Source organism: Urocampus carinirostris, chromosome 19, assembly GCF_059441175.1.
Source record: "Urocampus carinirostris isolate Australia breed hairy pipefish chromosome 19, RoL_Ucar_1.0, whole genome shotgun sequence".
NCBI classification, from domain to species: Eukaryota; Metazoa; Chordata; class Actinopteri; order Syngnathiformes; family Syngnathidae; genus Urocampus; species Urocampus carinirostris.
This window is the reverse complement of record NC_142367.1, coordinates 24,721,086-24,748,713: the sequence shown is the minus strand read 5'-3', so window position 1 is coordinate 24,748,713 and position 27,628 is coordinate 24,721,086. Positions and strand designations below refer to the sequence as shown.

General features: G+C 36.1%; 1 protein-coding gene across 4 annotated transcripts in view; it reads left to right on the top strand.

Annotated features, from left to right (window-relative positions):
- gfra1b (gdnf family receptor alpha 1b) overlaps positions 1 to 27,628 on the top strand; it is a 64,287-nt gene that overhangs the window by 18,675 nt on the left and 17,984 nt on the right. The window contains exons 1-4 of one of the 4 annotated variants that reach the window (XM_088323686.1): positions 13,613 to 13,658; positions 14,538 to 14,648; positions 18,527 to 18,766; positions 18,838 to 18,921. In XM_088323686.1, coding sequence (XP_088179812.1) covers positions 18,577 to 18,766; positions 18,838 to 18,921 — 274 coding nt within the window. In that variant the 5' untranslated portion in view covers positions 13,613 to 13,658; positions 14,538 to 14,648; positions 18,527 to 18,576. The other 3 variants (XM_088323684.1, XM_088323687.1, XM_088323685.1) reach the window with 3 other exon arrangements.

Genomic DNA, 27,628 nt, shown 5'->3' with positions numbered 1-27,628 from the left:
GTAGTATTTCTGTAGTTTGTTTGCAGTAGTTCATTGTAGTATTGTTTTTGTATATCTGTAGTTTTCTGTAGTACTTCTGTATAAGTGTTTTTGAAGTATTTCCATTGTAGTATTTTTGTAGTATTTCTGTAGAAGGGTTTTGAAGTATTCCCAAATGCAATATTTTTTTGATATTACATATTTGTTTAGTATCTTTGTAGCAGTATTTTGTAATATTACTTTAGTATTTTGGTAATTTTACTGTAGTTTTGTTTTCTGTAATATGTCTGTTGTAATATATGTACGTGATAGTATTTCTGTAGTAGTATATTTTATTATAGTATTACTGTAGTGGTGATTTTGTAGTATTTCTGTAGTTTGTTTGCAGTAGTTCATTGTAGTATTGTTTTTGTATATCTGTAGTTTTCTGTAGTACTTCTGTATAAGTGTTTTTGAAGTATTTCCATTGTAGTATTTTTGTAGTATTTCTGTAGAAGGGTTTTGAAGTATTCCCAAATGCAATATTTTTTTGATATTACATATTTGTTTAGTATCTTTGTAGCAGTATTTTGTAATATTACTTTAGTATTTTGGTAATTTTACTGTAGTTTTGTTTTCTGTAATATGTCTGTTGTAATATATGTACGTGATAGTATTTCTGTAGTAGTATATTTTATTATAGTATTACTGTAGTGGTGATTTTGTAGTATTTCTGTAGTTTGTTTGCAGTAGTTCATTGTAGTATTGTTTCAGTATATCTGTAGTTTTTTTGTAGTACTTGTGTAGAAGTGTTTTAAAGTATTTTAAAGCAGTAGATTTGCAATAATTTTGTTTTACTTTATTTAGTATTTCTGTTGCATTTTTTGTAGTACATCCCTAGTAGTATTTCTGTAGTATGTATTAAGTGTTTTTGGTCATTTTTGTATTATTTCTGTAGTAGTATATTTTCATTATAGTAGTACTGTAGTCGTGATTTTGGTGTCTCTCTGTAGAAGGGTTTTAAAAGTATTTCGTTGTATAGTTTTTGAATTTCTGGAGCATTTCTGGAGTATTCTGGAGTATTTCTCTAAAAGTGTTTTTGAAGTATTTTCAAAGTGTAATTTTGGAGTATTTCTGTAATATTTCTGGAGTAGTTTGTAGTATTTCCATAGTAGTAGTATTTGTTCAGTATTTTTGTATTGTTACTGTTGTTGGTTTTTTTCTGTAATATTTCCGTTGTAATATATTTATGTGATAGTATTTCTATTTTTATTATAGTATTACTGTAGTGGTAATTTTGTAGTATTTCTGTAGAGGTTGTTTGCAGTTGTTCATTGTAGTATTGTTTTAGTATATCTGTAGTTTTTTGTAGTACTTCTGTATAAGTCTTTTTGAAGTATTTCTATAGTAGTATTTTTGTAGTATTTCTGTAGAAGGGTTCTTAAGTATTTCTAAAGCAGTATTTCTGTAATATTTTTCTTGTATTTTATTTAAGTATTTCTGTTGCATTTTTGCCGTACATCCCCAGTAGTATTTATGTAGTATGTATTAAGTATCTTATATTTGTATTGTTTCTGTAGTAGTATATTTTCATTATAGTGTTCCTGTAGTCGTGATTTTGTTGTTTCTGTAGAAGGGTTTTAAAAGTATTTTGTTGTAGCATAGTTTTTGAATTTCTGGAGCAGTTTTGAATTTTTTTGGGAGTATTTCTCCATAAGTGTTTTTGAAGTATTTCTTAAGTGTTAATCTTGTAGTATTTCTGTAATATTTCTGGAGTAGTTTGTAGTATTTCCATTGAAGTAGTATTTGTTCGGTATTTTTGTAATGTAGTTATGTTTTGGAGTATTTACATAGTAGTGTTGTTGCAGTTGTTTAGTATTTGTTTCATGTTACTCTAGTTGTATTTTTGGAGTATTTCTGTGGAAGTGTTTTGAAGTATTTCTAAAGCAGTAGTTTGGTAATAATTTTGTTTTATTCATTTCTGTTGCATTTTTGCAGTACATCCCTCGTAGTATTTATGTAGTATGTATTAAGTATTTTTGGTCATAGAACTATAGTTGTATTATTTCTGTAGTAGTATATTTTCATTACAGTATTGCTGTAATCGTGATTTTTTTTTTTTTTGTCTTTCTGTAGAAGGGTTTTAAAAGTATTTTGTTGTAGTATAGTTTTACAATTTCTGAAGTTTTTCTGGAGTATTTTTTGAGTATTTCTGTAGAAGTGCTTTTGAAGTTTTTCCAAAGGATTAATTTTTTGGTATTTCTGTAATGTTTCTGGAGTAGTTTGTAGTATTTCCATAGTAGTAGTATTGTAGTATATGTTCAGTATTTTTTAATGTAGTTGTATTTTTGGAGTACTTGCGTAGTAGTAGTAGTATTGTAGCAGTTGTTTAGTAATTGTGTAATGTTACTCTAGTTGTATTTTTGGAGTATTTCTGTTGAAGTGTTTTGATGTATTTTTAAAGTAGTAGTTTCGAAATAATTTTGTTTTATTTTATTTAGTATTTCTGTTGCATTTTTGTAGTATGTATTAAGTATTTTTGGTCATAGAACTGTAGTTGTACATTTGTATTATTTCTGTAGTAGTATATTTTCATTATAGTAATATGTATTAGTGACTTTGTTGTCTTTCTGTAGAAGGGTTTTAAAAGTATTTTGTTGTAGTATAGATTTTGTATGTCTGGAGTATTTCTGTAGAAGTGCTTTGGAAGTATTTCCAAAGTATTCATTTTGTAGTATTTCTGGAGTAGTTTGGAGTATTTCCAGACTAGTATCATTGTAGTAGATGTTCAGTATTTTTGTAATGTAGTTGTGTTTTAGTATTAGTGTTTAGAATGTGTAATGGTACTATAGTTGTATTTTTGGAGTATTTCTGTAGAAGTGTTGCTTATTGTATGAAGCAGTGTATGTACTTTTTTTTATAGTACAAATATTTGTATATTTGTATAATTATTATAATGTTAGAAAATTACTCTATATACTTTTGGGGACCTAATTTGTATGAGAACGTGTAAGTGGACATGTAATACTTCCAAAAAGTCCTCATTTCCTTGTTTTTTTTTTTTCATTTTTACACTTTGCGATACCAAATTCCAATTCACAGTACCCGCTACCGAGTCTTATCTGACTCTCCTCCAAATTTCCCTCGAGTAATATACGAATGTGGCCCCTTGCCGGATGACTTATGCTTCTCTTTCTTTTTTTTGTGTTTATCTTCAATTCCAAAAAAGATACTAAGACTCCTTTTGTGTATTACTAAATTCATTAGTAGTATCGACTTCTCCATCCTTCTTCAATATAATATAAATGAATGGCAAACTACGGCTCGCGAGCCACGTGCGGCCCGCCAAACGGTCAAAATATAAGGACAATATATCAAAAACGGTAAATAAAGTACTCCTTATTGATTTTTTTTGGTCATATATATATATATATATATAGTTGCTTCTCGACTTCCCCATTGTCCCTCTGTACTACAATAGTACAACTACAGAAATACTACAAAATTGCTTGAAAACTTGTAAAATATATTTTTTTATATAAATATATACATATATATATATATATATATATACTTATAAAATTGAGTGCGCAAAAACAGGGACTTAATGTGTTATTTTGTTTTCATTGTGGAAAAAAATGCAATACAAATACTACTACAGTAATGCTATAATACAAAACACTACTACAGTAATGCTATGTAATACAAAACACTACTACAGTAATGCTATATAATACTAAACACTACTACAGTATTGCTATATAATACTAAACACTACTACAGTATTGCTATATAATACAACACACTACTACAGTATTGCTATATAATACAAAACACTACTACAAAAAATATTACAACAGAAATATTACAAAATACACAAGAAATATTGCAAAAATACTACTTATAAGAAAAATTCTACAAAAATACTATTATACAAATACTTTAAAAAAACTCTAAAGTACTACAAAATCACGACTACATAAATATTATGACTGCTATCCTATAAAAAATTCTACCCTGGACATAATAAAGAAATACTATGGGAAAACTACAAAAATACCACAGAGACGCAACAAAAATATGATTGCAGAAATACTATAGGAATATTACTATTGTATTATAAATATTCTACCGAAATACTAGAAATATACTACAAAAACACATTTATGGCAAGGATAGAAAAATGCAACAAAACATACTATTATATTACTAGTGCTTAAAACAGGGACCGAATCAGTGTTCCCTCTAAATTGCGCGCAGTAGAGTTTGTCGAGAACCGGCTTCTTCGGCTCGGCTCACTAAAAGGAACCGGCTCTTTCGGGTCCTAAACGGCTCTTCGGGTTTTTGCTTCTTTAATCCCAACATGACCAAATATGATGTAAAAGGATGCACAACATGACTTAAAGGAAGGGGGAATAGAAAAAAAAAGAAAAAAATACCAAAATGAAAAAGTAGTGAAAAGTTGAGAAAAAAAGAAACAAAAGGAAGAGAAAAAAGAAGGAAAAATGTAGAAAAAAGCCAGCAAAGAAGAAAAGAAAGAAATGTAGGGAAAAAAAGTAAATAGAGAAAAAAAAGAAAAAAGTAACAGCTCGGAAAAAATAAACACAATGACATTTTTTTAAAGGATTTTTTAAAAAAGTAGAAGAAAAACCACGGAAAAAAGAAGAGTTTGTGTTGCATTCAAATCATTTCCAATGATATCAAGTGAATCTTGTTGCCAACATTGTACTTCCACTCAAAAATGTGATTAAATACAGCCTCCAAACGTTTTGAGGATAATCAAGATGCTAAATGGTCTGCCTTTATGTAGCGCTTTTCAAGTCAATGAAGAGCTCCCAAAGCGCTTTACAATGTGCTTCACACTTACCCATTCACACACGCACTCAAACACCAATAGGGAGTCAGCCTCCAAACGTTTTGAGGATAATCAAGATGCTAAATGGTCTGCCTTTCTATAGCGCTTTTCAAGTCAATGAAGACCTCCCAAAGTGCTTTACAATGTGCTTCACACCTACACATTCACACACACACTCACACACCAATAGGGAGTCAGCCTCCAAACGTTTTGAGGATAATCAAGATGCTAAATGCTAAATGGTCTGCCTTTATATAGAGCTTTTCAAGTCAATGAAGACCTCCCAAAGCGCTTTACAATGTGCTTCACACTTACCCATTCACACACACACACACACACACACACTCACACACCAATAGGGAGTCAGCCTCCAAACGTTTTGAGGATAATCAAGATGCTAAATGGTAAATTGACTGCATTTTCATAGCGCTTTTCAAGTCAATGAAGACCTCCCAAAGTGCTTTACAATGTGCTTCACACCTACCCATTCACACACACACTCACACACCAATAGGGAGTCAGCCTCCAAACGTTTTGAGGATAATCAAGATGCTAAATGCTAAATGGTCTGCCTTTATATAGAGCTTTTCAAGTCAATGAAGACCTCCCAAAGCGCTTTACAATGTGCTTCACACTTACCCATTCACACACACACACACACACACTCACACACCAATAGGGAGTCAGCCTCCAAACGTTTTGAGGATAATCAAGATGCTAAATGGTAAATTGACTGCATTTTCATAGCGCTTTTCAAGTCAATGAAGACCTCCCAAAGTGCTTTACAATGTGCTTCACACCTACCCATTCACACACACACTCACACACCAATAGGGAGTCAGCCTCCAAACGTTTGAGGATAATCAAGATGCTAAATGCTAAATGGTCTGCCTTTATATAGAGCTTTTCAAGTCAATGAAGACCTCCCAAAGCGCTTTACAATGTGCTTCACACTTACCCATTCACACACACACACACACACACACACTCACACACCAATAGGGAGTCAGCCTCCAAACGTTTTGAGGATAATCAAGATGCTAAATGCTAAATGGTCTGCCTTTATGTAGCGCTTTTCAAGTCAATGAAGAGCTCCCAAAGCGCTTTACAATGTGCTTCACACTTACCCATTCACACACGCACTCAAACACCAATAGGGAGTCAGCCTCCAAACGTTTTGAGGATAATCAAGATGCTAAATGGTCTGCCTTTCTATAGCGCTTTTCAAGTCAATGAAGACCTCCCAAAGTGCTTTACAATGTGCTTCACACCTACACATTCACACACACACTCACACACCAATAGGGAGTCAGCCTCCAAACGTTTTGAGGATAATCAAGATGCTAAATGCTAAATGGTCTGCCTTTATATAGAGCTTTTCAAGTCAATGAAGACCTCCCAAAGCGCTTTACAATGTGCTTCACACTTACCCATTCACACACACACACACACACACACACTCACACACCAATAGGGAGTCAGCCTCCAAACGTTTTGAGGATAATCAAGATGCTAAATGGTAAATTGACTGCATTTTCATAGCGCTTTTCAAGTCAATGAAGACCTCCCAAAGTGCTTTACAATGTGCTTCACACCTACCCATTCACACACACACTCACACACCAATAGGGAGTCAGCCTCCAAACGTTTTGAGGATAATCAAGATGCTAAATGCTAAATGGTCTGCCTTTATATAGAGCTTTTCAAGTCAATGAAGACCTCCCAAAGCGCTTTACAATGTGCTTCACACTTACCCATTCACACACACACACACACACACTCACACACCAATAGGGAGTCAGCCTCCAAACGTTTTGAGGATAATCAAGATGCTAAATGGTAAATTGACTGCATTTTCATAGCGCTTTTCAAGTCAATGAAGACCTCCCAAAGTGCTTTACAATGTGCTTCACACCTACCCATTCACACACACACTCACACACCAATAGGGAGTCAGCCTCCAAACGTTTGAGGATAATCAAGATGCTAAATGCTAAATGGTCTGCCTTTATATAGAGCTTTTCAAGTCAATGAAGACCTCCCAAAGCGCTTTACAATGTGCTTCACACTTACCCATTCACACACACACACACACACACACACTCACACACCAATAGGGAGTCAGCCTCCAAACGTTTTGAGGATAATCAAGATGCTAAATGCTAAATGGTCTGCCTTTATGTAGCGCTTTTCAAGTCAATGAAGAGCTCCCAAAGCGCTTTACAATGTGCTTCACACTTACCCATTCACACACGCACTCAAACACCAATAGGGAGTCAGCCTCCAAACGTTTTGAGGATAATCAAGATGCTAAATGGTCTGCCTTTCTATAGCGCTTTTCAAGTCAATGAAGACCTCCCAAAGTGCTTTACAATGTGCTTCACACTCACCCATTTACACACACACTTACACACCACAGGGAGTCAGCCTCCAAACGTTTTGAGGATAATCAAGATGCTAAATGCTAAATGGTCTGCCTTTATATAGAGCTTTTCAAGTCAATGAAGACCTCCCAAAGTGCTTTACAATGTGCTTCACACTCACCCATTCACACACACATGCCAAATATTTTGAATATTTTCAATATGTTGCTTATTTCAATTTACTTTGATCTTATAACTTTAAATAAGTACGTAGAATTTATTGTTTTTTTTTTTTCGTTTAACATTTTTAGTAAAATGTCAAATATTATTTATTTTCAATATTTTTCTCATTTTATTTTTGCTTTATTTATTTTAGTAAAATGATGACAAATATTTTCAATTTTATTTTCATTTCATTTAAAATAGAAATTGGGGGTTGATTTTATTTATTTTTTTCGTTTTATTTTAACTTAATTTCTTTTGTCACCTACTTAGAACATTATAACTATTTTCTTTTTTTCACTTAATTTCTTTTGTTCATTTGTATTATTATTTTTCCTATTTCACGTTATTTAGTTCTTCGGGAAATCGATGTTTTGGAATCTTTTGAATATTTTTTAAATTTATTTCAAATCTATTTCAGTTTAAATAAAAAGAACATCATTATTAAAAAAGGGTATAAAATCATACCATCGAAAATGTGTGATTGACACGGTATTTCTATAAGCTTGTAAGTGCTCGTATTGTCCACTGGGTGCCGCTGTTGGACAAACGACGGCTTTCCACTTTATGAGGAAGAAGATCATCCCAAATCATTTCCCCTCTTTTAGCTCGAGTCATAAAAAGAATCAAATAACTAAGCGAGTAAACGTTATGAAGGCCCTCGGGGGCCCATTGGCTTCTTTCCCACTCCATCAGGCTCAAGTAGAATGAGTAGGGCACAGGGGGCCCGCGGGCCAGATCAGGCCGGCTAAGGGGTGGAATTCAGTCCGCGAGACAACACTCAGAGAAGCGCAAGAGAAAAACAAGCTGCAGGTTGAAATATGTCCACTTGATGTTGCCAAAGCCAGTTGTCTCGGACAAAGACACTGTACTTGTATTTATTTTTTCTCTCTTTCTTTCTCTTTCTCTTTGTTTTTCTTTTTCTCTTTCTCTGTTTTCTCTGTTGTCTCTATTTTCTCTATTTCTCTTTTTTTCTTTTTTTCTCTTTCTCTTTCTCTTTTTTTCCTCTTTCTATTTCTCCTTTTTTGTCTTTTTATTTCTCTTTTTATTTCTTTTTTGTCTTTTTATTTCTCTTTTGATTTCTTTTTTTGTCTTTTCTTTTTTGATTTCTGTTTTTCTCTTTCTCTTTTGATTTCTTTCTTTCTCTTTCTCTTTTGATTTCTTTCTTTCTCTTTTGATTTCTTTCTTTCTCTTTCTCTTTTGATTTCTTTCTTTCTCTTTTGATTTCTTTCTTTCTCTTTCTCTTTTTTCTCTATTTCTCCTTTTTTTGTCTTTTTATTTCTCTTTTGATTTCTTTTTTGTCTTATTTCTCTTTGATTTCTGTTTTTCTCTTTCCTTTTTGATTTCTGTTTTTCTCTTTCTCTTTTGATTTCTTTCTTTCTCTTTTGATTTCTTTCTTTCTCTTTCCATTTCTCTTTTTTCTCTTTCTATTTATCCTTTTTTTGTCTTTTGATTTCTTTTTTTGTCTTTTGATTTCTCTTTTTGTCTTTTTCTCTTTTGATTTATTTTTCTCTTTCTATTCCTCTTTTGATTTCTTTTTTTTCTCTTTCTATTTCTCTTTTGATTTCTTTCTTTCTCTTTCTCTTTTGATTTCTTTCTTTCTCTTTCTCTTTTGATTCCTGTTTTTCTCTTTCTCTTTTGATTTCTGTTTTTCTCTTTCTCTTTTGATTTCCTTCTTTCCCTCCCTTTCTTTCTTTTCTCTCCTTCTGTCTTTCCATTTCACTTTGGATTTCTTTCTTCCTCTCCCTTTCTTTTCTCCCTCTCTCTCTCTTCCTTTCTTTGTCCCGCTCTCTCTCCTTTTCCCTCCCTCTTTCTCTCTTCTTTATCTCTTATTCTTTCTCTTTAATCTACTAGTCCGGCCCCCGACAGAATGCTTGTTCAATCGTGTGGCCCCCCCAGTTAAAATGAGTTTGTCACCCCAGGAGTAGGGGGACAAATTGGATGCCGTCTCGGCTTTCCATTTTGTCCTTTGTGCAAAAAAAATTGAAATGAAATAAAAGACTGGAGAAGGTGATGGATGACCGGAGCAGTGTTTCTTAAAGGTACAGTGTGTTTAGCGCCTTTGGAGTGGTGAAAAACATTGATTTGGATAATCATATATGAATTGATATCATATATTTATATCTTAAAGGGTCCAAAAATGGGAATTTATGTTGTGTAACTTGAGGCTACCCCATAAAAACAAAAAACTTGTCTTGTTTTCCTCTGTTATTCGTTTTTTTCTCATTTTTTTTTACGTTTTGGAGGTTTTTTTTCTTGTCCCTTTGTTTTCCTATTTTCCTTTTTCTGTTCTTTCTTTTTATTCTAGCTTATTTTCTTACTTTTTACATGATTGTTTGTCATGTTATGTTGTTGATACAGTTACCCCACCATTTTTTTTCCCTTTTATTCTTATTTTTCGCTTCTCCTCTTTCGCCCATCTTTTTCTATTTTTTCTTTTCTTCTGCCCATTTTTTCTTCTATCTTCTTTTCTTTTTCTCATGTCGTTGTACTTTTTCTTTTCTTTTCCCCGTTTTTTCTGGCTTCTTTTCTTATGTCCTTCTACTTTTTATTTTCTGTCTTTTCCCCACTTTTTTCTTCTAGCTTCTTTTCTTTTTCTTATGTCCTTCTATTTTTTCTTTTCTTTCTTTTACCTATTTTTTTTCTTCTAGCTTTTCTTTTTCTTATGTCCAATTTTTTCTTTTTCTTTTAACCCTTTTACCCATTATTTTTTGCTCGTTTCTTTTCTTATGTTCTTCTATTTTTTCTTTTCTTTTACCCACTATTTTCTTCTAGCTTCTTTTCTTTTGCTTATGTCCTTCTATTTTTTCTTTTCTTTCTTTTACCTATTTTTTTTCTTCTAGCTTTTCTTTTTCTTATGTCCAATTTTTTCTTTTATCCATCTTTTTCTTCTAGCTTTTCTTTTTCTTATGTCCAATTTTTTCTTTTTTCTTTTACCCACTTTTTTCTTCTAGCTTTTTTTTTCTTTTTCTTATGTCCTTCTATTTTTTCTTTTCTTTCTTTTACCTATTTCTTCTAGCTTCTTTTCTTATGTCCATCTATTTTTCCTTTTCTTTCTTTTACCCATTTTTTTCTTCTAGCTTTTCTTTTTCTTATGTCCATTTTTTTCTTTTTGTCCAATTTTTTTCTTCTAGCTTCTTTTCTTTTTCTTATGTCCTTCTATTTTTTTATTTTCTTTCTTATACCCATTTTTTCTTCTACCTTTTCTTTTTCCCATTTCCTTCTATTTTTCTTTTCTTTTACCCATGTTTTTCTTCTAGTTTCTTTTCTCTTTCTTATTTCCTTCTATCTTTTTCTTTTCTTTCTTTTACCCATTTTTTTCTTCTAGCTTTTCTTTTTCTTATGTCCTTATTTTTCCTCTTCTTGTTTTTCCTTTTACCTTTTTCTATTTTTCTTCCCTTGTATTCATTTTCTTTTCCCCCCTATTTTTTCTCTGTTCTTATTTTCCATTCTTCTTGTCAAAAGGCTGGCCAAAAAAACGAGAAGAAAAAAATGCAGTTTGATCACTTAAAGCTGTTTTTATTCTTCCTTGTGCTCTGGAACATTTGTTTGGGGTTGCGCTGAGCAACACAGTGACATCTAGTGGCCAGATATGACACGGTCCCATTAACATTTTTTGAGCCTGGACATACTTCCATGATACATTTTTCATCTTCTTTTTCCAGAAAAAAGTAAATAAAATTATGTGCAAATATTTCAAGATTTGTCATACCATTCCTCTCCTCTAGAGGGCCTCAGAGTCTAGGGGGAGTGGCTTCTATATTACTCAAGCTCTTTATATTGGTCGGGTGGTCATTTTTATTTTTTTCCTAATATTTTTTTTGGTAGTGCATCTTAAAATGGCTTCATCAAAAATAAATGATCTAATATATTTCCTGTAAAATTAGTATCTAAAAACAGCGTTCTATGGACGAATTTGGTTTCTCAGCTGACCACTGAAAGGAAGCAGTAGTAAACTACTGCATGCTTTATTGCAAATAAGACTAAAAATAAACTAATTTCCCCCTATGTTCCCGCTCGGAGCCTTTGCTCTGAAAATGCTCCTCTACTCGTGATCCCAAGAGCCAAGAAGAAATCCGCTGGTGTCATAAGTTTGTGCAGCCCTTCTAGAGTTATTGTAATCAGGGGCCAAACAAATACACATAACGAAGGCGTTGGAAAATATTTGGTGCTTTTACTGATTCTCTCTCTTTCTTTTTCTTTCTCTTTCTTTTTCTTTCTTTCTCTTTCTTTTTCTTTCTCTCTTTTTCTTTTTCTTTCTCTTTTTCTTTTTCTTTCTCTCTTTTTCTTTTTCTTTCTCTCTTTTTCTTTTTCTCTCTCTCTCTCTCTCTCTCTCTCTCTCTCTCTCTCCACCCTGCTCTTTGTCTTTCTCTGTGTCTTTTAACCTCTTTTGCTCTAACTTCCTTTTTTCCTTTTCTCTATTTTCTCTCTTCCTACCCTTCGTGCTTTCTTTTCTCCCCTTCTGCCTTTCTCTTTCTCTTTGGATTTCTTTCTTCCTCTCCTTTTTTTTCCCCCTCTCTCACGACTTTTTATCTTTTGTTTCTCACGCTCTCTCCCTCTCTTTGTCCTGTCCTCTCTCCTTTTCCTTCCCTCTTTCTTTTATTTCTTTATCTCTCTTTTTCTTTCTCTTGAATCTACTAGTCCGGCCCCCGACAGAATGTTTGTTCTCTCGTGTGCCCCCCCCCCCCGAGTTAAAATGAGTTTGACACCCCTGCTCTACGGTTAGCCAATATTTTTTAGCTCTCCCACACTTCAGTGGTCTCTTTTAGACCCCACAACTACAGAGACAAAAATATGAATATTCGAGATGAGGTGTTTCACAGTTTGTTCGTAAATCCGGTTCCTATTCTTCGATATTACGTTTGCCGGATGGATTTTCTTTTAACGCGGTGTTTACGACCGCGCCCTTTTCGTAACACGCCGCCATCGATCCCATCTCGTCCCGGTTTACGATCGGCGCGTTCAGGCAACGAATGGGAAAGCTTTAGCTCGTATTTATTTTTCGATATGGATTTGCTTAAGTGGGACGCTAAACTGCCGGTCCGCCCTGGGGTCTACGATTTTTTTTTTGTACAGTGCCGAGTTAAAATATTGTCCCCCCGCTCCAGAACACGATCCCTGTGATAAAGTTGTGGAAATGCTAAAATCAAAAATGGGATACAAGAAGATATCCCAATATTTACACTGCTCCCAGAGTACTGTGCGAGCAATGATAGCATGAAACCACTGCAATCCTACCAAGAGCTGTCTGTCCCTCTAACATTTTAGCCCAAACAAGGAGAAAACTAATCAGAGAAGCAACCAAGAGCTCCCACGAACACACCAGGCAGGTCTGTGATAAAGTAGCTCAAAGTAGGACAGAGATCCTACCGAGACCTGTCTGTCCCTCTAAACTTTTAGCCCAAAGGAGGAGAAAACTAATCAAAGAAGCAACCAAGAGCTCCCATGAACACACCAGGCAGGTCTGTGATAAAGTAGCTCAAAGTAGGACAGGAATCCTACAGAGATCTGTCTGTCCCTCTAAACTTTTAGCCCAAACAAGGACCAAACTAATCAGAGAAGCAACCAAGAGGTCCCATGAACACACCAGGCAGGTCTGCGATAAAGTAGCTCAAAGTAGGACAAAGATCCTACCAAGACCTTTCTCTCCCCCTCGCTCTTTCTCTTTTTCTCTTTCTCTTTCTCTCTCTCTCTCTCTCTCTCTCTCTTTCTCTCTTTTTTTTCTCTCTCTCTCTCTCTCTTTTTCTCTTTCTCTCTCTCTTTCTTTTTCTCTCTCTCTCTCTCTCTCTCTCTTTTTCTTTCTCTTTCTCTCTCTCTCTTTTTGTCTTTCTTTCTCTCTCGCTCTCTCTCCCTCTCTCTTTTTCTGTTTTTCTGTTTTTCTCCCTTTCCTCACGCCCTCTTTTTGTCACTCATACTTTCGCTCTCTTCCCTCTTCTTTTTCTCTTAATCTCGATTTTTCTACCACGTGGCCCTTAGAAACTTAAATGAGTTTGTTTGTTTGCTCTAGAAACGCAACCGGAAGTTAAATTGGTAAAGGAATGTGAAAATTCTCGTTTTATTTTTCGTTTTTTTTTTTTTTTTTTTTTTTAGTTATTGCGTTAAAATGATAAGGCAACATTTCTGCGGAATAGTTTTAAGGAATTATTATCAATTTTTTTTAAAAATATGATAAAAATTATAATAATTGGCAAGCTGAGCCTTGATTACCGGTAATTGCGATCTGACCGGACGTGACGTCATCTTCTGTGGACACTGGACAGGTACACTTAAAATGGCTCCCTTAAAAGAGAGATAAAATTGTTTGGAATTTCTTGCCTAACTCATTCTCAACAAAATACATATTGGTATAAATTAGTATTAATATTTAGTCTTTGCGTTTAGGTGAAGGAGAACGTGGAGAAGGGGAAAATGGAACATATTGCCGATAAAATTTTGGTTAGCTCGTGTAAAACGGAAACATTTTTAGCTAGCTTTTGCGCATTTTAGCTAATTTCAAATAAATTGGGTGTAGCTAATTTCGTGTCCTTAACTAGGTGACCTAGTTAGTAGTTTGGAAAGGGAGGGCGTATTTCATTAACTTGATGACGGTGGGCGAGCATGCGACGTCACGCCCCTCGCCTCTCTCCCCTTCACCCCGAGCAGGGCACACTTGTTCTTTTCCAGCCAAGAGAACCGAGGAGCGTCCGTATCCTCCATCATACAGGATTTATCATCGTCATCGCAATATCATTTTCGTTTCCATTCTGGATTTAAACTCTCTTTGGATCACAGGAGACACAAAGCACAAAGGTTGGAGCGTTCAACTTTTTGCGCAGGGGGAGTCCGATCTCGCTTTGAAAATCGAGTTTTTCAATAAAAGTGTCTTCTTCTTAAAAGTCGTTTGTTTGCGTGTCCGTGTACTCGCACGGTTGTAAAGTGACGCGGGGAATGGTTCGTCCGAAACGGCCGGAGCGGATTCCTATTTTGCGCGCATCTTGCGGGGCAAAAGGATGCGCGCGCGTGGTGACGATTTCGATCTAATCCCCGGAGCGCCACTTTAAATCGAACACTACATAACCACGATGATTCTCACGACTTTAACCATCTTGCTTTCATTTCCAGGTAAGTCCAATACTCTGTGGGATCTTCTTTTTTTGAAGTGCGTAATAATGAGAGCGAATCTCCCCGTTGACTCGCAGACTTGGCGTCTGCCCTGAAGGGGGTCGGCGGTGCTTCTGGGACCCCCGCCGCGCGTTTGGACTGCGTGAAAGGTAATCCTAAATTCTTCATGTGAGGAAATAGTACATATTTTGCATAAAATCTCTCTGTATTCAGTCGGTGTATTCCGATCATTCTCCAAGATGAATCATTTTGTAGGCAGCATGTCTTTGTCATCCGAGCTGTGCCGTCATCGGAGGAACACTAGCATCTTGGCAAGCCAGTCGCTATGTACAGGGTTGAGTAGGGTTAATTTAACTGGATTACTTTCAATGACTTTTGGATTACTCTAATACCAAATATGCTAATAAAAGACAAAATAAACTAAATATGAATAAAATTAGTACATTTTGTGAAGGCTTGGGGAGTAACGGAATACATGGAACGGCAAAAATGATGTTGGCAAGCTGTTTGGATTGATTTTCATTTTGTTTCTGTCGCATTTTCTGTTCGTTTTGCCGGAGATCAAAGCCAGGAAAGAAAGCTTACCACGTGTTGTGAGTCATCATTTGATTCATATTTAGTTTCTTTTGTCTTTTATTAGCATATTTGGTATTGGAGCAGTGTTCCCTCTAAGCTGCGCATGTGCGCAATTGCGCACTGCTCGCACATTCTCAGCGCACAAGAAAATCTAGCCAGCGCACAAAAATGAGGGCTCAAAATGACTAATTAAGAAGCGACTTAAGTCAAAGTTACAGTGCATGAAGGTCAAAATATTCGGGTTCCCCTGACGTTGTGTCCTAAATGCGGTATTTTGAAGTCAATGTCGAACGAAGTTGAAAAGTAAGGTCAGTAGAGTTTGTCGAGAACCGGCTGCTTCGGCTCGGCTCACTACAAGGAACCGTCTCTTTCGGGTCCTAAACGGCTCTTCAGGTTGTTTTTGCTTCTTTAATCCCAACATGACCAAATATGATGTAAAATTATGCACAAAATGACTTAAAGGAATGGGGGAATAGAACAAAAAAGAAAAAAATACCAAAATGAAAAAGTAGTGAAAAGCCGAGAAAAAAAGAAACAAAAGAAAGAGGAAAAAAAGAAGGAAACATTTAGAAAAAAGCCAGAAAAAAAGAAAAAGAAATGTAGGAAAAAAGTAAATAGAGAACAAAAAGAAAAAAGTAACAGCACAGCTCGGAAAAAATAAACTCAATGAGATTTTTTTTTAAAGGAAATTAAAAAAAAGTAGAAAAAAAAAGAAGGAAAAGTTTGTGCTGCATTCAAATAATTTCCAATGATATCAAGTGAATCTTGTTGCCAACATTGTACTTCCACTAAAAAATGTGATTAAGTACAGTTCTGTATCTTGCAACCGACTCAATAAGCCCCCATAATTGTTAATATTATGCGACAAATTATATCAGGAAATAAAAAGAAATGGATATCTTGTGAAAGAATTGTAAGAACAAACGACGTTTGTAGGCCGTACAAGCTTTGCAATAGTACACGAGTCAATTCATTCAAAAGAGAAAAATCATTTTGCATTGCCGGAAACTCAGCAAAATGTAACTTGATGTCAAGTTTTGGACATGTTTGATAATTAATTATCTTGCCACACTTGGGATTATGGTTGCTCACTGTTGTTTCAAGCGTTGCTCACCGACTTTGTGTGAACGCTCAGACCCGTGGAAAATTAGAGGGAACATTGTATTGGAGTAATCGAAAAGTAATTGAAAGTAATCAAGTTAAAGTAACCCTACCCAACCCTGGCTATGTATTACGTATTAATTAGCCAGAGAGGTTCCAAGTGTTTTAAGCGTTTTAAGTTTTTGTAATTTTGTGGAGAGTGTCTAGGTGTTGTGATGCAATTCGCAGCCTTGGCAGAAAACCTGTAGGTTGGTCGATCACAAAACACTCAGTGAGCAGCCAAGCTAATCAGGAACCAACCGTGAAAAGCAACAACAGCAGTGGTGACAAATGTGAAGCCGGCTGGGAAAACCCAGGAGCAAGGCAAAACAGGCGTTAATGCCAGGCTACCGATCAAAAAACATGCAGTGAGCAGCCAGGGTGACCGAGAACCAACAATAGAGGTGATGGCAAAGCTGACATGGTAAAACGGCCTCTAAACAACAGATGGTGGGCAGCCAACCAGGAGCAAACAAAACCAGAAAGCCCTCGGCAGCCCAACGCTGACTGGGAGCCAACAAAAAATGATACAAACTGTGACATACATGGCGAAAATACATGAACGAAAATTGCTTACTTAAAGGAAGCGGAGACAGGGTAAGCAAAGTTCTGATTTTTCCAGGCAGAAATGAGCGGCCACGTAGTCACTGCAATGACTGCAATCACTGTCTGTTGTCTCGATGAGATTGGCCATTTAGAAAGTTCCTTCAATGACAACAGAGCAATACAGGAAAGCCAGATAGGTCAACTTTGAGACTAAATTTTGAGTCCTCCGGCGTGTGGAGTGTTTTGCAGCATAATTGTGGCGAGGAACACTACATAATTGCATTGATGCGCTTTTTCGGTGTACCATGTGACTATTTCAGAAAATGATTCGCTAGGTTTGAGAGTACTTTAGTTTAAAATAAAAGTGCAAAGAAGCTCTATGGATTCTCCTTAATTAAGACCCAAATTGTGGCAACTTTTTTTATACCACCGTTCATCAACCAAGAACCACAAATGCACTGGCTGCGGTGCAAAAGTATCTCATAGCACCAAATATCCCCAAAGTTGAAAGTCCCCTTCAGTACTAGGAATCAGATAAATCCCGTATCTACGTGAAAGTTATTTCAAAGGCAGGTGAAAATCTGCTAAAAAAGAAACCGCCCGAGTCCAAAAACTATGGAAAAAAATATTGTTTTTAAATACAAATTAATTGGCACTTTATTTTACGTGTTGCATAAGCACAAACCTTGACAAAGTAACACAGAACAATTCATGATAAAAACTACTCAAATATTATGTACATATATTTTGTATTTAGAGCATGATTTCCATCCCAACGTTTTATTGCACCCACCCACTATGTAATACATTTTTATGTTTACATGATGCCATAGTCAAGGAAATGAATCATCTTGAAGTCCCTATGTCAGTGTTCATTTTACCTGTGAAAAGTGATCGGTCCCAGGGACTAGTATGCTCAAAAATTTATGGGTCCCAACAGAGATCTACGGGTCCCCAAAATTTAGTGTGCTCCATGCATTTACAAACTGTCGTATTTTCCCTTACAAAATACAAAAAAAAAATCTTCTTTTTTTTTCAAACATGTTTATTTATGTCGTTTAACATGTTATATTGAACATGTTTCCTTATATCACATATATTGTTAATGAACATTTTGTTGTTGAGTTGCTCGACATGAATGAGGTTTATTATAAAAAAAAGTTCAAAAATGAAGTCGCTTGGACCTTCACTGTAGAAGGAAAAAATACATAGAAATATAATAAAGTAGAATAATGCATTTTGATATTCAAATTATAAATTCATTTTCTGCATTAAATTATTGTTGGTAATATACTGATTAAAAGGGATCACCACAAACCTTTTTTTTTTTTTCATTTTCTCCTTTTATACTTCCTTTTTTTCTTAACTTCTTTATACATCATCATTCGTAATATAATGCATCAAAGCAAGTGAGCCGTTGGAGAGCCGGCTCTCTTTGATGAGTTGAGCCGAAAAAGCCGGTTCTCTAAAAAAAAAGGAATTTCACTACACACCCTGTACAAAACAACAATGGCGGATCTGCCTCACGAAAAGTTTGGAGTGCGGTAAATCTTTGTTAAAAAATGATAATGACAATTTCGTGTCAAAAAAGTTGCGTCCCCAGCACAAATAATGCGTCTAGGACGCAGGGACGCGGGCAAACGAGAACACTGCTATGTGTGTGTGAAGCATTTCCCTGCAGGACTTCACTGCTTTATGTGACATCATTTTTTTCCCCAATACTACTTAATTGAAAAAAAAAACCCGTTTGGGAACACCTTTATAGCCAGTGAGCAGTGCCTGAAGGAGGCCACCTGCAGCACCAAATACCGTACCATGAGGCAGTGCGTGGCGGGCCGGCGGAGCGGGCCCAACACCGTAACCGCTCCGGAGGCTCAGGGCGAGTGCCGCAGCGCCATGGAGGCCATGAAGCAGAACCCGCTCAACCGCTGCAGATGCAGGAGGGGGATGAAGAAGGAGAAGAATTGCCTGCGCATCTTTTGGAGCATCTATCAGAGTTTGCAGGGTACAACAAACTCCAATGTTATTTTTCTTTTTGGCATGAAATGTGAGCTGAATTCAACATGTCACCTTCAGGTAACGATTTACTGGAACGTTCCCCCTACGAGCCGGTCAACAGCCGCCTTTCGGATATCTTTCGCCTGGCTCCTATTATTGCAGGTAAGACCTCTGTTTTGGTTCAAGTACAGGAAACCCTCTTTTTTTTGCGGTTTTCGTTTCAAAGAGGTCCTGCGATCATCAAAACCTGTTATGTTGAAAAATTGATTTCATTATCAAATACTACTACAGAACGAATCCAATTTACAGGCTCTATCAATAAACAAAGAAAAGTACTGTACTTTATAAAGGTTTTTTTCAGATAACTATGATATTTCAAATATTATCATTTTAATTAAAAATAATCTGCTCTGCTAAATGATCCACTTGAAGGACATTTTGTTGCCTTCATGTGAACGACAAAAACATTCCAAACTAATAAAAGTAATTGTACTCTTTTTTTTTTTTTTTTTTTTGTTTACAAATACCTTCTGTACTTTCAAATTATATTTTTAAAATGCCCACTACATTGCACTATTGCTTGGTTTTACAAAATAATGATTGGTTGACCAACTAGGGCACTTGTGCAGAAAAAGCAGTTTTCTATGGGAACCTGACTTAAATGGAAATTTGGCCCAATAAAGTGAATTATGCAATTATTTTTGGTAGTGCAACGATAGTTACATGGTATAATTGGCGCGTGGTTTCGAACCACAGTGTTTGAGACAAGCTTACGTTCTCTATCCAACTTAATTCAACATCTTCCTGGAGAGGACCATTTCTGAAGCGCTGGAGCAACATGAAGGTACAGTCATTATTGGGAGACACATCACTAACCTCCATTTTGCTGATGATACTGTCGGATTGGCCGGAGACTAACAGGAACTCGAGGCCCCGGTCAATTTCCTGGACAAAGCTTCAATTCTGTATGGGATAGAAATCGGCACAAAGAAAAGCAAAAGTAATGACCGACAATCCCCTAAGTATCACCACAAACCACAGCCACACTTGCCAGACTTAAGCCCATCTGGAGGGACAAGAACATAGCCGAGAAACCAAAGATCAGACTCATGCAAATGCTGGTTTCTTCCATCCTTCTCTACGCTTGCAAGACATGGACTCTCACAGCAAAACTGGAAAAATCCAGGCTGTATTAAAATAATAATCAAAGATTATTTCTGAACGTTTCAAAACTATCTACCTTACCTCAGGGATATTTTTTCCCATCATGTGGATGCCATAGAAAACTGCTTCAACCTTCCTTTAGCGTGTTGAGAAGTCTAACTTTATTGGCAATAGACAGCATGTCCCTCTCCCTTTTGGGCCTGCCAACAGCAATGTTCCCTGTCATTTTCCTTACGGGTCTGAGCGTTCACACAAAGTCGGTGAGCAACGCTTGAAACAACAGTTAGCAACCGTAATCCCAAGTGTGGCAAGATAATTATCAAACATGTCCAAAACTTGACATCAAGTTACATTTTGCTGAGTTTCCGGCAATGCAAAATTATTTTTCTCTTTTGAATGAATTGACTCATGTACTATTGCAAAGGTTGTACGGCCTACAAACGTCACAAGATATCCATTTCCTGATATAGTTTGTCGCATAATACTAACATTTTGGGGGGCTTATTGAGTCGGTTGCACGATACACAACTGTAATTAATCAAATTTTTGAGTGGAAGTACAATGTTGGCAACAAGATTCACTTGATATCATTGGAAATTATTTGAATGCAACACAAATTTTCTTTTTTCCCCTGTTTTTTTTTCTACTTTTTTTCAAATTCCTTTTAAAAAAGTCTTATTGTGTTTATTTTTTCCGAGCTGTTACTTTTTTCTTTTTGTTCTCTATTGACTTTTTTCCTACGTTTCTTTTTCTTTTTTTTCTGGCTTTTTTCTTTTTTTCCTCTTTCTTTTGTTTCTTTTTTCTCAGCTTTTCACTCCTTTTTCATTTTGGTATTTTTTTCTTTTTTGTTCTATTCCCCCTTTCTTTTAAGTCATTTTGTGCATAATTTTACATATTTGATCATGTCGGGAATAAAGAAGCAAAAACAACCTGAAGAGCCGTTTAGTACCCGAAAGAGCCGGTTCCTTTTAGTGAGCCGAGCCGAAGAAGCCGGTACTTAACAAACTCGCAGCTTAGAGGGAACACTGGCCCACAGTCGGAGCAGAGCGTTTTGTCGACATGATGGCTTTTAGGGAAAAAATAGAAACTGAAAAAGATTTCCCGTTCCTAATGTAGGTTCATTTAGCAGACAGAAAAAGGGCAGGGCGATTGTATAGCCAATCAGAAAGCAATGCACGGCGAATAGCAGCAAAACCGCAATGAGTAAATTACAATACAGCGAGGGAATACTGTATTTGTGTGATCTCGGCCCAAAATGTCCCACAAGCCTTATATGCATATACCCTGTCTGTGCAGTTGCCCTCAGGGTGGCCATTAGCTCGCATCCAAACCGTGACCCCGATGCACAGCTGTTTTGTTTCCCGTATGCGGCATTTATTCCGCGTGCCGCCGACGGTGGATTTAAAAAGGAACGTCCTCGGGAATGTTGCTGTTGGTTTGTACAGAAGGAGAGCGTGTTGTTAAGCTTGTTGAGCTACAACAAAAACACACAAACAAAAGAGCCATTGACCATCTGTCTGCGGCATTCGTGTGTGTTTGTGTGCGTGCGCTTGTCTTTTTTTTTTGAGGGCGTCTCCTGCACAAGCTGTCAATCAAGACCGCCACACACAGAGAAACTAAACTGTAGACTATAAAACCAATCGCTGCACGCACTAATACACCATCTAAATTGGCAAAAGGATATCATTTAGGTTGAAATATATTGAAGAAGGGTTCCAGAATCGTATTTCTTTAGAACAGTAGTTCTCAACTGGTCTGACTTGAGGAAAGACCATTCCCACTAATGACAAGCTGCTACCCAAATCATGAAAAAAAAATCTGCTTAAAACTATCAAATAAAATGTATAAACAAAATGACTTATGTATGCATTTTTTATATACTGTGCCCAAATATAACATTGCAAAGACACAAATGTTTTATCAGTCGTCTAGAAAAAAGCCCAATCTCTCAATCCAGTCCAATATTCAATTTTTAAGCAAAAACTCGGCACAAAGCAGTGTCTGAAACCCATGACAAGAAGTTATCGGAAAAGTTGCCTGGCCAGCGATAAAGTTGCCTGCCCCATTTTTCACAAGACAACTCATCGCAAAAAACACATTGTTGCAAAGTATTAAGGATTGATAATCAATATTTATAACAGAACAACACTTTAAAATGAAGTTTATTATAAATCTACTTATAACATTCATTGCATGTATATGACATAGTTGTTTTCCATCTGCCATCAGTATGTACCTGTATTTACTCATCTTCATTCATGCAATGTTTGTGACAAGCCAAGTGAACTCCTCTTTCCACGATGCTTTTAATGCACTTTTACTTTTAGCAGCGTCATCAATTTTGTTCGCTTCTTTTGAATCTTTCTTCTGGGTCTGAGGTTTTGACTTGATTCTTGGCCTTTAAGCATATTAATTCCTCAACAGCAAGCAAACATGAACACGGCTCCATTTGATACAACATGGCAATCAACAATAGCGAAACGAAAAATGGTGCGTGCGTAATGACGTCACACAATGGAAAACGTCTTACCGCAATATCACGAGTACGAGCGCTATTAAATTGACAAATCTTAACGATTCCTAACCACTTCTTTATTTTTCTTGTGTTCTCTGTGCGTCTACTTTGGAGAATGATGTGCAAATGCACGACCTTATAACGCTCAAAAGTCCGTAAGCAGGAAGTTATACGATACAGGCTTCTGATTGGCTGCCGAGTATGCAAATTTCCAAAAGAACCGAAATTTCCAAAACGAAACGAAAATTTCGAAATTGGAATTAAACGTTTTATTTGAAAAAAACAAACAATACAAAGATTTTTTTTCTTGAAAAAGTTGTCGGCCACCCACTTGGGCCATCTTTTGGTAATGGTTCTTTTCACATATTTAGGTTCTTAATGGCAGAGGAAAAAAAAAAGTTCTACCCCGTCTCCACACTTTCCTGCAATTTTTCAAACGATTCCCAAACGTAACATTTAAATACGACTCGGGCCTTCCACAGTGTTTCCTTCTTCATTATTTACTTTTTCTTCACACGACGTACGCGGTCCGGAGAGCGGGGAGGCAGGAAAATAAATGGAATTGGAAACAAATGGTTGAGAATGCGGCAGATAAGGAATAAGGCTCACTATGAATCAAAACAACACAAAAGGAGAAAGCGGAGTCTGGATTTCTTTTTTTTGCCGAGCGCAAGCCGGTGCGCCGGATGGCTTCGAGATAAGAACGAGTGGAGCGTGCCCGAGAATACCCCAAAAACTTGGGATTAGTTGCTGCTTCATGTCATGCTAACTAGCAACGCTAATCGTTATTGATGGGTAAAAAGATTGAGGAGGGGATTTATTATTATTAAACGTGGACAATGCACCGTATTTGTGTTGACCAGATTTAGCTATGAGCTAATTTTCCTCTAAGCAGGGGTTGGCAAACTATGATTAGGCTTTTTCATCAGGCCAGACAAACAAAAATGATCAAAATAGACTGTATATTTGTATATTAGTAATTCAAGTATTCCTAATAAGAAAAATGTGGGTGCTAGTTTGTCCCTTTGTGGGTCTCCAACAAAATACTGCTCCAATGTTTTTTACAAAATGACTACTACTATAAACCAAATTAGTGCTTAAAAACAGGGAACAAATAAACTATTTTGCTTTCATTCTAAATATAAAGGAATCACTATAGAATTAGAACAAAGCTATTAAAACATTAATACTACAAAAAATAACTAGTTTTTGCGGAAATACTACACAAAGACAACTATAGAAATGCTACAAAAATATTAAGACTGTATATTTGTATAAAAGTAATTAAAGTATTACTACCGTAATTTCCGCACTATAAGGCGCACCGGGTTATAAGGCGCACCCCGAAAAAATAGTTTTTGGTCCTTTATTTGACATACATAAGACGCACCGGATTATAAGGCGCTACAATGGGAACGTGGACAAAACAGTCAGATAGTTCAGTCCAACTGATTACCCCCTTAACATTCTGAAAGCTTGCAAAGAAGCAAATACGTGTCGAAGACACGTGCGGATGCGGTGTCCGTACGATGTCACTCAAATGCATCGTTCCAAATATCATTCGGAAGGTTAAAGTCCTGGGATTCAAGAAATGCCAACCATTCCTTAGTTTCTATTTTCTTTTTCGCTCGCAACTTTACTGTGCATATGACAATAAACACTTGGAATTGAGTTTAATTTAAAAATAGACACTCCATTCCATCCATTATCTGCACCGCTTATCACAGAAACATCGAATTCAGTCTGAAACAAGATACAGGGAAAATATATAGCCGGAGTAGCTCACTGAAGTCGTTGTGTTCAATAATAATGTGCAACCATGGTCCTCTTATATCCGTGAGTTTAGTAAATCCAGGAGAATAAAATATTTACAAATGCAGAATAGTAAAAAATGCTTTCTCTATGCCGTCAACCCAACTGCTATTCGCATTCATCTTTTTCGGCCAATTGCAGGCTTTGTTTTGCCGCTTTAGCCTATGCCAGCCTGTAAATGATAAAAAGGATCCGCCTCTTGACCTCCGAATAACCTTAGCCAATAGTGATCGATTCAACTGATGATTGACACATCTTTTTCGGCCAATTGCAGGCTTTGTTTTGCCGCTTAAGCCTATGCCAGCCTGTAAATGATAAAAAGGATCCGCCCCTTTACCTTCGAATAAGTTTAGCCAATAGTGATCGATTCAAATGATGATTGACACATTGGTTAGCCAATGAAACGCCGGTAAATAAATCCCAGCATACACCGCGGACTACTTGGCGTTCGGGGGGAAATCTAGTCGGCGGCTGCAAGTTAGTTGCAAGACTTTGCGACTTAATATTGATCCATATATAAGGCGCACTGTAATATAAGGCGCATGGTCAGCTTTTGAAAAAAAATAAAGGCTTTTAGGTGCGCCCTAAGTGCAGAAAATACGGTAATAAGAAAAATGTGGGTGCTAGTTTGTCCCTTTGTGGGTCTCCAACAAAAATACTGCTCCAATGTTTTTTACAAAATTATTACTACTATAAACCAAATGTACAAATTAGTGCTTAAAAACAGGGAACAAATAAACTATTTTACTTTCATTCTGAATATAAAAGAAATACTTTAGAAATAGTACAAAAATATTAAAACAGTAATACTACAAAAAACTAGATTTTGCAAAAATACTACAAAAACACAACTATAGAAATGCTACAAAAATATGACATAACTAATACAAAATTACACCTTAAAAAAATCACACATTCTTAAAGGTTTCCCGCGGATCCTGAAAGTCTTAAAAGGCATCGAATTCATTATTCTAAAAATAAAGCCCTAATTGACATTAAAATGTGTTCAATCCAATTTTCAAAAGTCCTAAAAATCCACATTAACATTTTCATTTGAAATACAGCAAAAATACAACTACAATAATACTAAAATACTACAGATATACCACTCTGGAAATAATAGTGCAGAAATTCTATAAGAATACAACAAATACTATGAAAAAATACACTATGTAAATATTAAAAAAATAGTACAGAAATACTACAAAATCCGACTGCAGAAATACTACAACAATCCATAAAAATTACAACTACAGTATTACTACAAAACAAAATGTCATATGTCGTGCTTCAAACAGGGACCTATTATATTGTTTTGCTTTAATTGTGAGCATTTAAAAAATATTCTAAACCAAAAATAAATATAACCTGTAGGTGTTTGCATGTACAGTGTATTTATTCATAAATGATTCAATTGGATAGGTGTCCCAAATTGGCCCCTTGGCCAAATATTTGAATCCAGTGTGGCCCCTGACTACAAATAGTTGCCCCAGAGGAACATTAAACGGTGACAGTAAGGTTATACAGGGCCGCTCAAAACCAGGTACAAAAACCTATAAAACATTGTTAATTGAAGAGAAAAAAGCTTAATTTAGGTGTCGTTTTTGGAGTTGCAAGATATTTAAACTTGTTTCTTAAGTAAACTTAGGAAATGTATACTTAAAAAAAAAAGTAAAATTGCTAGAAAGCCTGACCGTTTTGCTCATTGTATGTATACCTTTGGTAATCTAGTTGGAATATAATTCCTAAAATTAGCAAAGTAATAAGGTTGCTCATTTTAAGGAAGAAAATAGTCAAAGTAAGGAAATGAGTGTTTCAAATAAGGTCCAAATGCCAACCGAAAACCCCCAAAAGATGAAAAAGGAAGAGTTTATTCGAGCAGGTTTAAGAATTTCACATACATGCACGTGCTACCAAAGGAGCTACAATGATGATTTCAGCCAGAAGATGGCGCCAGCACGTACACTATTATGACGGTACACCTTTAAGAAACACGATAGGATAGGATTCAGATTTTTTTTATTGATCCTCTGTGAAGAACCACTGACAGACTCCCTTGTGCAGTACGCACTAAAGTGAGTATTAGGGATGCCTTTACCACGGAAACGCACGTCATTTTTTTTCTATCCTAAAACCAAATGTTATAGTCTTTGATGCAAACTACTGCCCTCTTCTACTAGCCTGAAAACAATCGTTTTCGAAAGAAACTCGTGACATCTTCAACTCTGAAAACAAGCATTTTCTTCTTGGACCGGATCTTGCATCCTCTTTCCAAAACCCGAAAACTGGGGTTCATATTGCTTTGGCTGAAACTGATGGGTTGAGTACTCTTGTGTACTTCTTATGGCATGATGATTCACTTAAAAAAAAAACTACCCTGCCAAGCTGCAAAAGTGAGTGAACCTCGAAGTGAAACTGTCTGGTAATTCCATTTCAAGTTACTCACAGGTTATCGCTCGCTGGGGTTTCGACTCTATTTTTATAACCGATTATTTCGTTTCCACATCTTTTCACCACCACTTTGCGGACCGTGTTGCTTTAGCGACACCTTGGATGAGGCGTGTGTCAAAGTCACACATCAAAAGGCGGTGACTCACGGCATAAAATGTCAGCGAGCAACAAGCATTGCCTTTCAGGCGGTTAATAAGTGCGTGTCAATGTACTTTGACAGTCTGCGACAAAGGCTGCAACTAAGGACTCTTAATGGTAGACCAGTCACAGAAACGATGAGTGGAAATATCGGATAATTATGAATTTTTGCTGAAATTGATAATAAAGTCAATTTAACTATATGGCAAATGAGAATAAGCTACAAAAATTGAAGAAAATAATGTACTCTCTAAAACCAAATGGGGACAGTTTTCTGTCAGTAGAGGCATCAATCCACAAATAAACCTCTGTCCATAGTTTTAGAAATAAAATAAATATTAAATTAAAATCAAGTATTACCGTAAATTCCGGACTGTAGATAGAGCGCACCTGATTATAAGCCGCACCCACCACATTTTAAGAGGAAAACCAAATTTTGTACTTACATAAGCCGCATGCGCCCTCATTAAAAAATGTAACACAAAATTAACCCAAACCCGACTTTAAGTCCCGCGATTGAAACTAAATGTTTTTTGGTTTGAACAAATTTATTGACACTAAAAACAGAAAACAATCATGACAATCTCAACAGCAATTAAGCACATTCACAATATTATATTCCAATATTACGTTTTTAACAGCAAACACAAAGTGAGGTTTGAACAAACCTTCTCGAAAATCAAACATATTCACAATTTCATTATATAACATCTTTGTTAGTGTCAATAGATCCGTCCAGGCCAAAGTCGATTGTCCTCGGTCTGAACAAATCCACCGACACCAACAGCA